At 34.0% G+C, this 17150-nt stretch overlaps 4 protein-coding genes across 4 annotated transcripts; 2 read left to right on the top strand and 2 right to left on the bottom strand.

Annotated features, from left to right (window-relative positions):
• Window positions 1-660: 660 nt before the first annotated feature.
• On the top strand, window positions 661-4434 carry LOTGIDRAFT_136165 (hypothetical protein; the record flags this gene model as incomplete). The annotated part of the gene is made up of 8 exons (XM_009046556.1): window positions 661-757; window positions 914-1049; window positions 1376-1469; window positions 1720-1862; window positions 2272-2311; window positions 2826-3195; window positions 3581-3730; window positions 4169-4434. The coding sequence occupies 8 exons, from the start codon at window positions 661-663 to the stop codon at window positions 4432-4434; spliced, it is 1296 nt and encodes a 431-aa protein (XP_009044804.1).
• Window positions 4435-5360: 926 nt separating this feature from the next.
• On the bottom strand, window positions 5361-6994 carry LOTGIDRAFT_223843 (hypothetical protein). The gene has a single exon (XM_009046555.1). It carries the CDS (start codon window positions 6943-6945, stop codon window positions 5830-5832), a length of 1116 nt encoding a protein of 371 aa, XP_009044803.1. The 5' UTR covers window positions 6946-6994; the 3' UTR covers window positions 5361-5829.
• A 437-nt stretch (window positions 6995-7431) lies between these two features.
• LOTGIDRAFT_170716 (hypothetical protein) lies at window positions 7432-13269 on the top strand (the record flags this gene model as incomplete). Its single annotated transcript, XM_009046554.1, has 10 exons — window positions 7432-7479; window positions 8106-8202; window positions 8452-8573; window positions 9330-9572; window positions 9992-10086; window positions 10751-10813; window positions 11178-11341; window positions 11993-12150; window positions 12606-12714; window positions 13073-13269. The coding sequence occupies 10 exons, from the start codon at window positions 7432-7434 to the stop codon at window positions 13267-13269; spliced, it is 1296 nt and encodes a 431-aa protein (XP_009044802.1).
• Window positions 13270-14815: 1546 nt separating this feature from the next.
• Window positions 14816-16936, bottom strand: LOTGIDRAFT_170715 (hypothetical protein; the record flags this gene model as incomplete). The annotated part of the gene is made up of 1 exon (XM_009046553.1): window positions 14816-16936. One exon carries the CDS (start codon window positions 16934-16936, stop codon window positions 14816-14818), a length of 2121 nt encoding a protein of 706 aa, XP_009044801.1.
• Window positions 16937-17150: the final 214 nt, after the last annotated feature.

The following is a 17150-nucleotide window of genomic DNA, read 5'->3' as shown; positions in this document are numbered from 1 at the left end:
CTACAAGTTATATCAATGCTGTCAGTGGAAATTCAATCATAAAAAATTGTGTTTTCATTTTAGATTGGTACCGGGTACCTATCATAGAAATGAAGGAATTAAAGTTTTGTTTTTATTTCAGATTGTTTAGGTTGGTACCTATTAAATATTTTAATCAACAAGTGAACACATGAAGAAGACCTGATGTCGAGTACATCGTTAATTAGTGCTATTGTTAGTGTACCTGAACGAGGGTTTGGGCAGAAAATAACTTTAAAACGCCCACGAGAATCTTTCCCTTCTTCGCCTGAACCACTACCTAGTAAGTATGCCATAAAATTTAGATCTTTTTCAAAAATTTCTCTGTAGGATACTACCTAGTAAGGTTATTCTTTGTGTCTTGAAAGATTTCAATCAAAACATAGATTAGGAAGGAATTTCCAAAATTGGCAATAGTTTAAACTGGATGTAAATGATGCTTTTTAGTTTCAGCTATCTGTGTCATTTTTTTGAGTTCTCCCTGGATGTGCATTCATTTTATTCAACCTTGTCGTCTGCTAGGCGATTGGGTGTCGTTTGTTCAAATTCTCCTCAAAGTAAGATTCTGATGCCTGTGTCTGTGCTTCTGAGAGTCAGCCCAGTGTCGACTTTCACACCTTAATACCTACTTTATATTGTCCAATGATTTTAGCTGATGTACAAGAAGAAATAGATTGTTTATACGAGTTTGTACCTGAAGTAGCAGAACATTTTATAGTTTTAAACAAAATAGGTGAAGGTGGGTTACAAACACATTTTGTAACTTCAATTTGAAACTAGATTCTCTTAAAGGGTTAGCAATCTCCAATACCAAGTAATGTAATAGGTGAACTCTCTGAAAGAGATGACAAGTTGACAAACCCCTTTCATACTGTGGCTACAATATCTATTTCAGGAACATTTAGTTCAGTATTTTTAGCCAGGTTAAAGTTGTATCCTGATGTAGAAGAGAAGTTTGCGTTAAAACATATAATACCCACCAGCCATCCTTCACGTATTGAAGGTGAATTGAAATGTCTACAAGAAATAGGGTAAGCTCTTATCCACATAGACATATCATTGATAATTCCTCTAATCAATTTTATAGATGGGGCTGGTTCAAATAGCTTTGTATGAGGCAGTGAATTTCAACTATTCATCGATCTTTTTCATAATTCATGTGATCTTATGAATACTTAAGTGAAATGCATCAGAAATCTATGATAGTTTTAAAGAAGACAATAAGCTCTACATTTTCAATCAATAGCCTAACACTACTAACAGAAGATGTTAACATTATCAACCACAATCCTATAGATCTTACCTTTATGAAAGTGTGTATAAGAGATGATAATGTAATGTATTTATATATTTTCAGTGGATGTGACAATGTAATGGGAGTAGAATTATGTCTACGTAACAGAGACCATGTAGTTATAGTCATGCCTTATTTTAAACATGAAAAATTTCAGGTAAGAACCTAGAGTTGTCTGTAATTGTTAGCTATTCTGCAATTGAAATGAAAAGTTTCAGATAGAGCTACAATTAGATCAAACTGGGACCTAAGTCATAAAGCAAACTTGCATGATGGTTACTTTCACAAGATAATGTCGTTTAAATACCTATCATTTCCTTTCATTTGAAAATTGTTACTGTAAATTATTGGATTATTACAGTATTTATTGTAGAAATTTAGATAATAAATACTACTGTATTTTCTAGGACTATGTTATGAATTTAAGTAGATTAGAAGTAAAGAATTATATGAAGAATTTATTACTATCTTTACGACGTGTTCATCAGTTTGATATTATACATAGAGACGTTAAACCTTCTAATTTCTTATATAATAGACAGACTAATCAGTAAGTACCTTCTTCTACTGTGTAATAAGTTTGTTTACTTCGTGAAACGTTCCAAAAAAGCTGACCTGATGACGATCTTATATCTAAGCTCTAGACAAATATAATGTCAACACTATTTAAATATGTAATCTATCATAATGTTTCTATTTCTTCAATAATCTCCCTATTCAGGCAAAGTAAACCAACTCAATGAACAGGAGTGAGAGGTCATCAACAGAAATATGTTTGAGTCTACATGGCATTTTGGGGTTTGGAGTAGGGTTCACTGAATCATCAAGTGTAGGGTAGGATTTGGTTCTGATGGCCAATTTTTTCCCTATGTAACAAAAGCACCATTAGTGTGGACAAGGAATAGTTGGTAGTTTAGTGAACCTAATGTGATGTCCTTTAAAATGGTTTCTTTCTTTAGGTATGCACTGGTAGATTTTGGTCTGGCTCATAAAGCTCCTGTTTTATTGAAGTCTAATAGTAATACTACTAATAAACCAGCTGGTACCATAGAAAATAGACATTCTACTAGAACACCATTATCACCAACTAAAGACAGTAATATTAACAATCAGATCAAGGTAATTTATGTGCCATATACTTCTCCCCGTTCTAAAACAGTAAGTTTCTCGGTAGGAAATAATATTTGAAACTATTTGGCTAGTTGTATCCCTGTGACTTGTGCAATGTTTTGAGCAATTTTCTGAGTTATGTAACCATGTTTGACAGCCAATCTGAATTATATAACAGATACATATTTCTGTATAATAATATTTCTCTACTGTACTTGACCTTCAGTTGATATTTTCCAATTTCTCTATTTTATTTTTATTCCTGACTGGGATCCCTGATCTACATAGTGTAGGCATCTTAACAGATGTGTACCAAATATACATTGTGCAGTATCTATGTAGAAACAGGTCCCCATAATATAATCAATGAATGAATTTATCTTTGTTATAAATTTAATTTTAGGGGGAATCAAAACAAAACAGTGGAGATATACAGAGTAAAAAGTCATGTGACAGTTGGTCAAACAAGCCATATACTCCTCCCACACCTAATATGGACTCAATATCATTTACTAAGAACGTTAAATCACCTCGAAGATATCTGCTAGCTAAACGAGCCTTGATGGTGAAAGATAAAGATGTTCCCAGTCGACCGAGAAACACCTCGACCAGTGCTGTTATGATGTCTAATAATCCTTACACGTGTCAATGTGCTGGCCAGCCTATGATTTGTAGTATCTGTACTGGTAGAAGTAATCAGGCGGCACCGAGAGCTGGTACTCCTGGTTTTAGATCACCTGAAGTTTTAATGAAATATCCTGATCAGACCACAGGTAAAAACATTATTAACAAGTTGAGTTTTCTGTGCTGCACTAAAATACGAAATTAATTCTGAAAGTAATTGCACACAATGCAGGCCTTGTCTTGTCTCATGAAATCTCATAATGTCGAATTTTTCATTGCCAAAATTAATCATAATGGATTTTACAGCACCCCTTCAATCTTGTTTCAAATTCAGATGAAAAATACCTGTACACCATTTACCAAGTTACAGTCTAGAGTTGGATTCTCAATTTGTTTTAAAGAAATGATCAGAATTTCATATTAATTTAGACAAAGTTCAAGAATAAATTCTACCTGATTTGATAGCGCATATCCGGTCCAGGATTGAAGCCTTGTATTTCCCTCCACCTAATACTGGTAATTTTCTATTTTCAGCTGTAGATATTTGGTCAGCTGGAGTAATATTTCTATCATTATTAAGTGGTAGATACCCGTTTTTTCGTGCCAATGATGATCTGACGGCCCTGGCTCAGATTATCAGTATTATGGGTAGTGAAGAAGTCAAAACAGCAGCTAAATCTTTTGGTGAGTTTTTTAATTTTTAATTTATCAAGTGTTGGGCCCTGGGAACTAGAGTGGGTACTTCTAAAAAACTAGGGTGTTATTTGAAAAGTCTTGAGAAGGTTTGAACATCCTTCATTACTCCTGTTTGCAGTCAACCATCTATGAATAAGTTTGGATAATCTTGGTGATATGAAAGCTCAGAAGTTTGGCTAAGAATGGATGGATTTAAGGATTTTGGAGAAGTTGAATTGTTTTCCTTGTAAAATATCCAGCAAAAATGAACACCAATTGGTTTGCCTAAGGACCAGCTGGTAGGAGATATCATTGGAAGTTATTTTTCTTGTACAATATAGATGTGTCCTCCTAATATGGTGAATTAATACAAACCTCCTTACCTTTCCTTATGACAGATTTTTCATTCCTTTTGAATTAAATTTAACATGTATTTTATAATTTCAGGAAAATCGTTAATCTGTAACCCATCAACACCGCCATTACATCTCCGTACATTATGTCATAAACTACGTACAGCAGCGCCCTCTAGGTCAACTAAATATCGTAGAATAGATATCTCACAAAATAAAGAAAACTTAAAAGATTGGGAAAATATATCTGATCAAGCTTTTAGTTTGTTATTTAGACTCTTAGACTTGAACCCTAAAACTAGAATAACTGCTGAAGAAGCCTTGAAACATCCATTTTTTGACAGTGCCAGTGAAAGCTGAAATATTTGTTTAATTTGGGTAATGAATTGCTTCTTGTGTTTATTTGGCTCATAGTGGACCTGTTTTAATGGGGACTGAAAGCTGAATTCTCTGTGTTACTAATGCTTAAAGCTCAATTCAATTTTATATCTCTGAAAGCTCAAATAATATAACAGTAGCAATATAAGCTGATTTCATATGTGATGTTGCTAGAAAACTTAATGTAATGTCACTGAATGCAAGAATGAATCCATTAAAGATATTTTAGTTGGAATGAAGGTAAAATCGTTTGTATTCATGTGTCTTTCAGCATAGTGAAAGCTGGGCATAATGGTGTTCATGTAGCTTTTTATTGTGGGTTTCAGAGCTAAATTTCTTATTAGTACATGTCTTAAGGCTGAATTTGTGAACTTAAAATTGTTAAATGTATCATTAAATTTGAAATGAAATTAGTCAAGATTAGTTTACATCTTGTTGATAAAATGAATTGTATATGCTATTCAATTTGAAAAGTATTTATTGCTAAATGGTGAGTTAGCTAAGATATCATTTACGATTAATTATTTAACTATTTATAGCGTTGTAGTCATCTGAATATTGCCTGATATTTGATCATATACTTTTACAACAACTACCATTGTAACCAGTGTATATACTCTGTATAAGTTTCTGTTAACATCATAAAATCATCATCACTGTAATAAATATCAGAAAACTGCTTTTCTTTTTCTTATCTGATGTCTCATTATTATCATAGATAATGCCTGAGGGGCATTAGTGAGAGGCTGAATCCAAATTCGCTTCCTGAGGCCCCTAAATACGCTGATGCTTACTAATTCCATTCTCAGGTCATTTTTGCAAGAATGATATACATGACTTATCTGTTTAGATGTAGAGGTATATCTCGTACTATTTGGTTCCAGAATTAAGTCCCAAACAACTTTTTTATATATAATTTTTTATATTTTCATTATAAACAAATTACTAACATCATAACAGTTTTAACTTTCTTAGAGATGAGTAATTCAACACAAAACACTAAATTCTACACTAGTCTGCTAGTTAACAGTAAATTCAATCAATGGTCAAATTCTAAGAAAGTCTGCCATATTGATTTTCATCTTCATTACTACATCAAGCATTTATATTTTATATACATATATATATATTCAGACGCACAATAACATATTTTCACAGTTGACACAAGCGCCCTCTTGAATTTTGCACTTAAGAGTGCAGGCGTATATCAGAACAATCGGCGAAGCGGCCATTACCGGTACAAAATGAAGACTTATAACGTTAGAGTGATATTACTTAGATCTGGATTCAATCCATGTTAAATTTTGAAAACGGCCCCACAGTGTCCCAACAACTTTAAACTATAGAAAAGAGAGAACGAAACCCTCTTTAATCTTTTTACTCCACGGCTTCATAAAACTCCTCTTCTTCACCATCCTCTTCTGTCGGTTTCTTTGATGTTTTCTCAGCTGCATTCGGCACCCATAAACCGGAATCTACACACCGTTTGATATGATATTCAGCTTGCTCTTGTGATAACTCTAATATTCTTTCTTTTAACATACCTAAGTCCTGGTTTTCGAAGCACTCGCGAATTCTCTGTGGTAAAGTTTCCATGACATCAACTGGATCCAAACCACCTGGTCCCAATCTCTTCTTTTTTTCTTGCTCTTCATATTCTTTCATGGCTTCGTCTATTTTCGTCTTAGCTCTCGCCTTGATTCTTGATTTAAAACCATTTAATTCATCATTGAATGCATCTTGATACTGTTTCTCTCCCACTTCAATTCTGGCGAAGAATGCTCGAACACAGCTTCGTGGATCTCTTTCTAATGTTTTGGCCAATTCTAAAATAAACTGCATGACAATCACTTGATGTGCCACGTGATCCATTAGGTCATGTTTTTCTTCTATTTCTAAATCTATACACCATAAAACTAAGTAATTCGCGGTTTCCTCGCAGACAAGATAGGGATGGTCACTTAAAAACTGTTGACTATCTTGATACTTCTTCATCATTCCATATTTCTTGATTTCTGCTTTGTGTTTATCCACGAAGGTTTTCTGTCGTTCTGCCTTCTCTTCGTCTGTGAGTTCTTCTGGTTTTGGTGGAGCTTTATTGATTACAGTTTTAGACATCCCTTCTTTACAAATTGTATCTATATTCAATGGTGTCAACTTTTCTTCCTGTTTTAATTCTTCCTCTTTTTTCTTCCACTCTCTTTCTTGTTTCTCCAACTCACTCAATTCCAAATTCAATTTTTCAAAGTCACTTTTTAAATCTTCTTTATCTTTGACCTCCTTGAGTTTCTTTTTGATTTCAGACATCTTTTTGTTATGACTGGTATATCCCTTTTCAAACTCCTCTCTCTTTTCTTTTTGTTTGGCCATTCTTTCAAGTCTTGCTTCATGTTTCCATTTGAACAAACTTGCTGTATCGATATTCGGATGGGTGTCATCTTCATCGTCTGAAATATCTATATGATCCCATTTACTGTAATTTATTGTCGTCATTTTGTCAAAAGATCTAGGCCTTTACCATACACAAAATAGTTTCAGGAACTATAACTAAAGCGAAACTGGGTAATGATAAAATTAATGGAACTTTCGCGAATGTAAACGCTAACAGGAAGTTGGGTGCGACTATTCACCGAACCATGTAAAATTAAAAAATACAGAAATAACTTTTAATATTAGAATAACTCAATGATTACATTTGTCAAAGAAAGGAAAATAATGAACAAACTAAATGACAAAAGAAATTATATTGAGTTTTTCATCTAAAGTGGATGATATTTAGCACACCCTTAATTCATGATTTATTCGTTTCGTTACTATTAATTTGTAGGTATCCGTCATAGTGATTTCAGCTAACTCGAGATCTGCAGTCAGTGAGATGAAGACGCTGTCGTTAGACCAACGAATTACTTAGCTTAAAAACTATTCAACTAAAAGCAATCAATCTGGAGGTCTGTCGGGTTGATCTAGTCGGTTTAGAAGATGGATGAAAATACCATCAAATCCTCCATTGAACTGTACAATACACAGGTAATTCTCAGATCTACAAACAAAGTCCCCAGCCAAAATATATGTTAAAAAAAAACAGTGTTATCGCGGAAAGTAATAAAATTCCCCCCGAAAATTACAAATGGTTACTAGACCAATCTGATTTACTGTCGCTTTAATTTAGTGAATATAACTCATATTGCTGATATTGCAGTTTTCTAGTCTTGTACTAAACAGTACATTGTTGCAAAATGGTTTTAATATTACCTTGATATAGGCTAATTGGATAAATTTACAGGAAATTCTCTTTGACAACAGTGAACATGGAATTCAAAATTTCAAGTAAGCTTTGCATTTGCCTTGGTACTGTAAGTCATAGTCGATTAAATGTCAGTTACATTTTCTACAGTGCACAATTCATACGGCTAGTTTGACCATTGGTACACTGCTTTTACCTTAATATGGAAAACTTAGATAACCAAGATAAATCCAGTATTTAAGAAATGCACTAATCTACTAATCTGATTGGATAATAAAACCATCAAATCTTGCCAAATCTCAGATCAATTTAAACCACTAACCTGAAATACTAATGACTAATGTTCATAGCTAGATTAGCATTCCTAGTAGTGTTCTATTCCAACTTTGACATTATGTTTTCGTTTCAGTTGGAGCAGGTAGAACAGGCTATCTTAGCAGCTGGTGAAAATGATGATTTAGTGAAACTACGAGATGATTTGAAGGAGCTGATTGAATTAACTACAGGTAATAAATAGTTGAATAAATGTAACAAACTTAAATAATTGTTATCATTATTATAGCAGATAATACTGTACTGATATGATGCAGTCATGTATTTTGTTGACATCCACTTTCATAAACATATTTGCAAGGTTTTTTTTTTTGCTTTGCTGTCGATAATATTTCGGCAGGACACAATTTGCTTGATTAAAAACACCAAAATCTTACTCAATGATTAGCGAAGTTAAGGTATTATAATGATATTAATTGTAGACAGTTTGTTGTCGTTAAAGAAAGGAATGTTATTACAATCTCTAGAATCTACGAGTTCTTCCTATCAACCATCTTCTAGTCACGATCAGAGTGGGGTGGATGATGAATACGCTGCTTTTCAGGTAATCAGCAATATTTTATCTTTTATACTTTAATACTATAGTGAGAGTATGCATGCACTATTTAACAGGTTTGAATTAGGTTAACGTTCGCTTCCAGTTTGATATCACAAACAAAGTAGTTGTTGGTAGATGACGAGTTAACGTTCGCTTCCAGTGGATGTTGATATCACAAACTAGGTAGTTGTTGGTAGATGACAAGTTAATGTTCGCTTCCAGTGGATGTTGATATCATCGCAAACTAGGTAGTTGTTGGTAGATGACAAGTTAATGTTCGCTTCCAGTGGATGTTGATATCATCGCAAACTAGGTAGTGGTTGGTAGATGACAAGTTAACGTTCGCTTCCAGTGGATGTTGATATCATCGCAAACTAGGTAGTTGTTAGTAGATGACAAGTTAATGTTCGCTTCCAGTGGATGTTGATATCATCGCAAACTAGGTAGTGGTTGGTAGATGACAAGTTAACGTTCGCTTCCAGTGGATGTTGATATCATCGCAAACTAGGTAGTAGTTGGTAGTCAAAGTAGTTGGTGTGGTTCAACTGGATGGTTCTATGCTGTTGGTTTGATAGTGAGAGAGAGTTTGAATCATTGCTATCAAAAGGGTTATATGGCATTGTTTTTAAAAGTTATAAGCAAATGAAGTTCCCAAAGCTTACCTCATTTACCAAATTATAAAATTATACACAGCTCAAGAGACTGTCATTGTGTTTTCAGGTATTAAAGTTAATAAATATTTCGTTTACGTTCTATTTTTAGGCAGCATTGGGTGATCATGTCACGACCACGGATGATATTTCAACCAATCAGAACACTGGTATTGAAGATTCAGCCAATGAGAATGGAAGCATGTCAACCAATGAGAAACTAGATGAGACATTATCCGGTTTAGAAGGAATGCGATGTCGTGCCCCGTTTCAACAAGATTGGGGTTGTCTGGTTTATTCCAATGCTTTGATATTATCAGTAAATCCTATGTTGGATGATACGGAAACTCCAAGTGTAAGTAGAGACATCTTTTCTTTGGCTCTGTGGTTAACCACAGGTATAAGGTGTGAAAATGCATAATATACTCATTAATATCTTTGCTAAGCTTTTACATATTTATAATATGTTGATATAGCCAGCAATTTTATAGACTAATAAGATTGTTCTAAATGTAAGTGGTAAAAGCACTTCATTGTAGTTTATAGGTTGTATTTTTGTTTTATAAATAATTCTTTGACCAGCTGTTGTTTCTTGTAGTACTTCCAAGGGATAAAGATCTTAGGTTTTTTTTTCCCTGAAATAAGTTCAGTGTAATTGCATGTTTGGTACCTTGTTTGCTGGAAGCAGGGGTCAACTTGTCATCTACAAACCAACCTTGTCAATTCAGTACATGCCATATTTGCTGTCTGTAATAATCCTATGTAATATTTTAGGTAAAAGTGATGTTTTGTAATCCTACCCATAGTTCTATGGCACCATGTCAGTTTTATCTAGAAGATAGATGTAAATTTACAGAGGAAGAATGTAGGTCAGTTTAATTATCGTTTATTTATTTTGAGTAAGGGATCAAATTTACTATAAAGTGACTGCGGGTCTGGGGTTTGTTCCTGGAAACAATGATTGTTGACTCTTGCGCCTTTACATTGTTAGTAGTTGTTATTTTGGAAGAGTTCTACAGATAGCCATAAATTAATCTTTTATGAGCTTGTAATGCAAATGCTAAAAGGCTTATATCCAATACATCGATGTATTCAATTTAATGTGAGTTAAACGCTTGCTTGCTAACCTGAAGGTCTGGGATTCAATCCCGGCATAGGTCGAGATAATACCTTCGGATTTTTCAACCCGGTTTCCCCCAATCAGTGATGCAGGTAAGAGGGGCTGACATGGAAAAAGGGTCAGTCGTTCAGATAGGACAATAAACCGAGGCCCTGTGTGCTACATGCTGTGCACGTTAAAAATCCCTCGACAGTTGGAAATCTAAAAAGAGAAGGCTAATGCTGCTGTCCTGGCAAAATTTCCCTCATTGCACCTGCATGGCGTTGTCCCTCTTCGTTAGCCCACATGGTGCAGAAAAGTACGACTTTAACTCCATTTCATTTTTTTTTTTTTTCACTTTAATCATAGTACAAAGATCTTGATGACCTGTTTAGTCACTATGTTTTATATATTTCTATGTAATTTGTTTGTAGAAATAGTCATGGTTACACAGTAAAATTAGAAGACTTACAGGAATACCAGGAACCAGATTACAGGTACTGTCTGTCTTATTACTCAAATGTTTTGGTTGTCATAACTACATGATATCTTGTTTCATCAACTGCATACCAAAGTAAAGATACAGGTCAAATATGATCCAATATCAAAATTAATTTCTGATTGCAGTTTCTAAAAATATATTGATTAACGTTTTTTAGAATAAGGCCTCAGTACATTTCAATAAGAATTTCTGCAAGATATTAATGTGAAAAACAAAGAGTGCATATTTTCAGTTTGTTTCTCCTTTTATTTCTACTGAATTTAATTTAGTATTTTACTAATTTATTAATGGGCATGTACCCTGGTTTAAATGAAGTTAAGTTGAGTTTAGGATATATATATATTATTAAATTATTTCAGTAATATTAAGATAGAAAGTAAAGTATTAGGTCTATATGAAAATGATAGTTTATGGTATAAAGCTACAGTTATAGACAATTTTAATGATGAGGGAGAATTACATGTTTTATTTGATGGTTATGATGAAACAGCCACTTTAAAACTAGAACAAATACTACCATTAGGTATGTTTATTATTTTATTGTTAATCTTGTGTTTATCAATAGTTATTGAAGGAATGAATGTAGATCTTGTAATTATAATGGGGAAAAAAAGTTGTGTTGTGTCCTGTAAGGTTACATACTTTGACATAAAAAAGCAATGTTGTTTTAAAGATGGGTTTCCTTATATTATTTTAGTGTCAAATTAAGCAAACTAATTGATTAATTGGTGTTTCTAATGAATTATCACGTAGGTTCCTAATGCATATAATTAAGAGTTGAAACCAATCATAAATGTCCATGTATGCAGAGTCATAAATGAAAATAAGGGACCCATCTTTATTGATCTATATTCATTCCTTATATTAACATCTCTTTTCTTCTGAAATCTTTCAAATTTTCTATCTTTAAACAGTACAAATACACTATTGTTTCAATTCACTAATATCTGTAATTATATCAGTGGTTGTTGAAATATTTATTTAAAATGTCACTGTATAGTCACAGATTGGGCATTGTCGATGACAGCTAGAGTTAAAGTCAATCAAGATTCCCTTTGATTTTGATAAATTTTTAAACCAGTTTTGTTAGATTGAATTGTTTAAACAAAACATGTCATGTTGTTTTTAGTGTTTTATACTGTCTGAAGTTTTAAATTCTCCCTTAATATTTCAGATCCTGATATTGTTAGTTCCAGTGAAGAATCTGACATTGAAGAGGATTATGTCCCTTTAGACAAGTCTGATTCAGAGGATGAAGATTGTTTACCTGTGTTTCTATGGAAACCACCGAAAACAACGGCTAGATTAGGAGAATGGGAGGAACATACTAGGGTAGGTTCTTGTTAGATATTATTTCATAAGTCTTCTTTTTTATCGTCAGATTTTCACAGAAATTTGAAATATTATAGAGAACTTGATATATTTTCTACAATCATCGTTTATGTCAGGAAAAGAAAAAACATTTACACCTTACTGAGTTTGATAATGTTATATTTGAGGTTAAAGTTAACACTTACATAGGAAATCACACCCTCTTTTGATTCTTCGAAGGGAAATAACTCTTATATTGATTATACATTTTCAGACCACATTTGACCTATTTCACAACAGGTTACAAACTGAATGGAATAAAAAATACCAGTGAATCAACAAGCCATTTGATTTGTTGAATGTATTTTAAATTTGAGTGGTTAAACATTGTTGTTATAGAAAGATGGAAATAGAAATGGTTTATTAAGCTGATTGCTATAAGTTTTGACTGTGATGAATATGTTGATTTATTTCAGGGTATAGGATCCAAGTTGATGTGTAAAATGGGTTATATTGTTGGACAAGGTTTAGGAAAAGATGGTCAGGGTAAAGCTGAACCTGTACCAATACAACTTATTCCTAAAGGTAATTTCCTTTTTTTTTTTTTGGATTATTTAAAACTGGCTACTTTTCAGTCAAAAGGTTAAATAAGTAGGTAGAGAATTTAGTAAAGAACCATGCTTGGAGGTGGTAGAGGACCTAAATTGTTAAGTGTGTTATAAGAATGCAGTAGACTATCACTGTTAATTGAATTTCAGATCCATCAGCTAACACAGTATTTACGTTTTGAATATGTACCAAAACAACTCATTCCATTTAATTTTTTATTTAGTTTTTTTTAACTGGAAAATATAAGAAATTAAATTGTGATCCTATATTGATAGATCAGTTCCTCCACCTTCCCAATATTGATGGCAATCAACTTTAATTATATGTATTTTAGGCAAGTCTCTGGATAAAATAATGGAGTTAAAGGAACAGGCTGGGGACCAAGATTTATTTGATGTAATGAAAAAGACTAAGAAAAAGAAAGTAAAAAAATCTGGTACTGGTAGTTCAAGTCTTGGTATAAGACCGACAAAATCTACTGATGTCTTTGATTTCATCAACAAAAAACTACGTGGCAAAAAGGGTGAGTAATAGAATTGATTTTGTTTTGATTTAAAGGAGTTTTGGTTTTCACTGTTCTGCTGCCATATTCTGGTTTGGAAGCGACATTGGTCTGTAACTTATTAGTTTGGTTTGGAAGTGACATTGGTCTGTAACTTATTAGTTTGGTTTGGAATTGACATTGGTCTGTAACTTATTAGTTTGGTTTGGAAGTGACATTGTTCTGTGACTTATTAGTTTGGTTTGGAAGTGACATTGGTCTGTAACTTATTAGTTTGGTTTGGAAGTGACATTGGTCTGTAACTTATTAGTTTGGTTTGGAAGTGACATTGGTCTGTAACTTATTAGTTTGGTTTGGAATTGACATTGTTCTGTAACTTATTAGTTTGGTTTGGAAGTGACATTGGTCTGTAACTTATTAGTTTGGTTTGGAAGTGACATTGTTCTGTGACTTATTAGTTTGGTTTGGAAGTGACATTGGTCTGTAACTTATTAGTTTGGTTTGGAAGTGACATTGGTCTGTGACTTATTAGTTTGGTTTGGAATTGACATTGTTCTGTGACTTATTAGTTTGGTTTGGAAGTGACATTGTTCTGTGACTTATTAGTTTGGTTTGGAAGTGACATTGGTCTGTAACTTATTAGTTTGGTTTGGAATTGACATTGGTCTGTAACTTATTAGTTTGGTTTGGAATTGACATTGTTCTGTGACTTATTAGTTTGGTTTGGAAGTGACATTGTTCTGTAACTTATTAGTTTGGTTTGGAAGTGACATTGTTCTGTAACTTATTAGTTTGGTTTGGAAGTAACTTTGGTCTGTAACTTATTAGTTTGGTTCGGAAGTGACATTGTTCTGTGACTTATTAGTTTGGTTTGGAAGTGACATTGTTCTGTGACTTATTAGTTTGGTTTGGAAGTGACATTGGTCTGTGACTTATTAGTTTGGTTTGGAAGTGACATTGGTCTGTGACTTATTAGTTTGGTTTGGAAGTGACATTGTTCTGTGACTTATTGGTTTGGTTTTGAAGTGACATTGGTCTGTGACTTATTAGTTTGGTTTGGAAGTGACATTGGTCTGTGACTTATTAGTTTGGTTTGGAAGTGACATTGGTCTGTGACTTATTAGTTTGGTTTGGAAGTGACAATGTTCTGTGACTTATTAGTTTGGTTTGGAAGTGACATTGGTCTGTAACTGAAATGGGGTTATATTGTTTGTCTTATTATGGCTCTAATTGGTAGAATGAAATGAATATAAGGTTTATATCCTACTGCTCTCTACTTGTGACTTTAACTGTCCCTTTTATACATTTATTGATACAAAATAATCTTTTACACTACAACCCTGTTTAGATATTGCCAATAGTACATATCTACACAATTACAAAGCAACTATTTTCCTGTACAGATCATTATTAGGTTCAAATACAAAGCATGATGCACTTACTAACAAATTAAAATAAGCCATTTTATATTTGAAATGTGTTTTTAAGCTGTCCAACCCAGACTTCAAATAAGTCCTTTTCTACAGTTTGTTTGTAAATATGAATATTTGCTATAATTAGATCACTTATTTATAACTATGCTGAATTAATCGTTCTCCATCTTTGGGTCTTCTTTCTCACACTCTCGCGCATTTGTTGAAGTTTTTTACGAGTTAATCCACTTTTTTTTGACGCAATAGATTCAGTTCGTTTTCTTTCATTAGTTTTTATTTCATCCCCGTCGAGTGTTTGTGTGTCGAATTCATCGAGTACAAACTCTTTGCTGTCCTGTGACGTCAAACTTTTACGTTTCGAGTCTTTCATTCGAAATATTCCAGACCATCTTTTTTCCTTCTTTTCTTTCGGTTTGTTTCTACGCACGACGTCTGCTGTAGAGATTTTTTCAATGTTCTCCACATCTTCAATTTCTGCAGAATTTGTTGGTGTGTCTGTTCTGAAATGTTGTCGAATCATAATTAATCGATTTCGTAATTGTTTTATACGACTGTGTTTTCTAGAAGCTGGAGTGTCTTCAATCACGTCCTCTATCTTTTCTTCATAGTCGAAAACAGGGGCCCCGTCTGCTGCACTTGGACTGATATACCCATCATTCTTCATCAAAAACTCTTTACGCCTTTTCCAACTCTCACGTAATTCTTGCATTCGTTTGATCTTATCCTCGCGATTTTCGTTAGACAGGTGCGCCATCTGCTCCGATATTTCATTTCTGTCAGTGATGTCCCTTGATGAGGCATTTGGTGGAAGTGGAGAAATTTGTTCCAAATTAAGCTGGGAGTCGTGCAGGAAGTGAGGATTATCATACGGCACGGATGAAGTTCCAGCAAAAGATGGGATCATTTTACGTTTGGAAGAATTCAATCTGATCAGAGGATTTTGAAGAATTGGAAAGTTTTCTTCTTTAGTAGAACTGAGCTCGCCAGTTTCTTCCAAAAGTTGTCGTCGCCTTTGTTTGAAAGATTCTCTCATTGTACGAAATTGATCCACTGTCACTGAAGCATCACTCATGTTGCCATCGGTTTCTAAGTCGGTCTCGCTCATACGAGAACTTCGATTACGGAATCTACGACTGTTTCGAGGGCTTGTGGTATACGAAAATATATGATCGTTGAAGAATGAATCATTAAATGCATTTTCGTCTGCATTCATGTCTTTCTCCATTTCCAAAGATCCTGGCAAAAACACAACTGAAGATTTTTCCGATTTTGATAATTTTCCGAAGTCTGTCACCATTAAATGTTCGGACGGTTCGTCTGGTATGTCCATCACTAATTCCTGCCATCTGATCTGGACTTCCGAGATATTCACGGAACACGACATTAGTCTGTCTTTAAGATTGATCATTTCATCATCCGTAGCGAAATCTTGAACTTGTTTTAGAAATTCTACAGTTTGAAGAATTCCTTTCAGGTTTTGACGTAAGACCAGTTTCGAAGTTTCGGCATCTTTCATCATTTTATCCTCATGGTAACGATTATCAATTTCAGCCATCAGTCGTTTCTCGTGACGTCTTATCTGATGCTGTAACATATTGGACCTCTCTTCTACTTTACGTTTCAATTGATAACGATTCTCTCGCCAGTCGTTGATGGTCTGGTTGATGGAGTCTATGGCGTAGGTAACACGAAGTGCCTCGCCTTGTAGAGCCATTAGCTTGTGGTCCATGTGATTGGATAATTTTACCACCATGTTATACCTCGAATCAACCGAGGCTGTATGACTCTGTACCAAATCAGGTTGGTGAGAAATTTGGGATGTTGAATTTGCACCGATTTCAGCAGACGCCATGTTGATGTCACTAGAGTTCTCCCTCTTTTGTATCGAAAATAACGACAGACTGTTCGGTGAGTATTTGGCTCTTTCCACAAGAGATTCGTAAATTTCTGTATCAGTCACTGAATTTCTGTTCGACAAATTTGCTGTGACTTCATCAGTCTTAGCGAACTCTTGAATTTTATCGATATACTGTTTTACCACACGCTCTGCGAAAATATTGGTTGTGAGCCTAGCGACTCCCTCTAGTGGAGAGATCATAGAATATCCACACAAAGAGCAGGTAACCCTGTTAGTCTCCTGTGTTTGTTTGTCCAGACATTCTAGGCAATAGGTGTGTAAACAAGGCAATAGTTTCGGTTCCTTGTAGATCTTTTGACACAGTTTACAGAAGAGAAGGTTTGTAGGGAGGCCGTAGCTCGCCATGTTGGATAGTTGAACAACTTCCGCAAACGATAGACTGGATCGAGAAGTTGAAAACGAAAAGGCTTGGTTCATCTGAAAAGATAAAGAAGATGGTATTAATGATACATCAAAAGTATAACAACCATCAGAAGTTTTAATTTGTCACAATTATCATTAATATTGTTTTTAAAAGACTTCTGAATGCTGCCTACATGATAGAAATATGGGGTTTTTC

The sequence above is a fragment of the Lottia gigantea genome (assembly GCF_000327385.1).
Source record: "Lottia gigantea unplaced genomic scaffold LOTGIsca_103, whole genome shotgun sequence".
Taxonomy (NCBI): Eukaryota; Metazoa; Mollusca; class Gastropoda; family Lottiidae; genus Lottia; species Lottia gigantea.
The sequence above is the reverse complement of the archived record's forward strand: the minus strand, read 5'-3'. Positions and strand labels throughout refer to the sequence as shown.

What these genes read in the sequence shown, in the direction of transcription:
- LOTGIDRAFT_223843 (XM_009046555.1), bottom strand. Translation starts at nt 6,945, where the DNA reads ATGACGACAATAAATTACAGTAAATGGGATCATATAGATATTTCAGAC.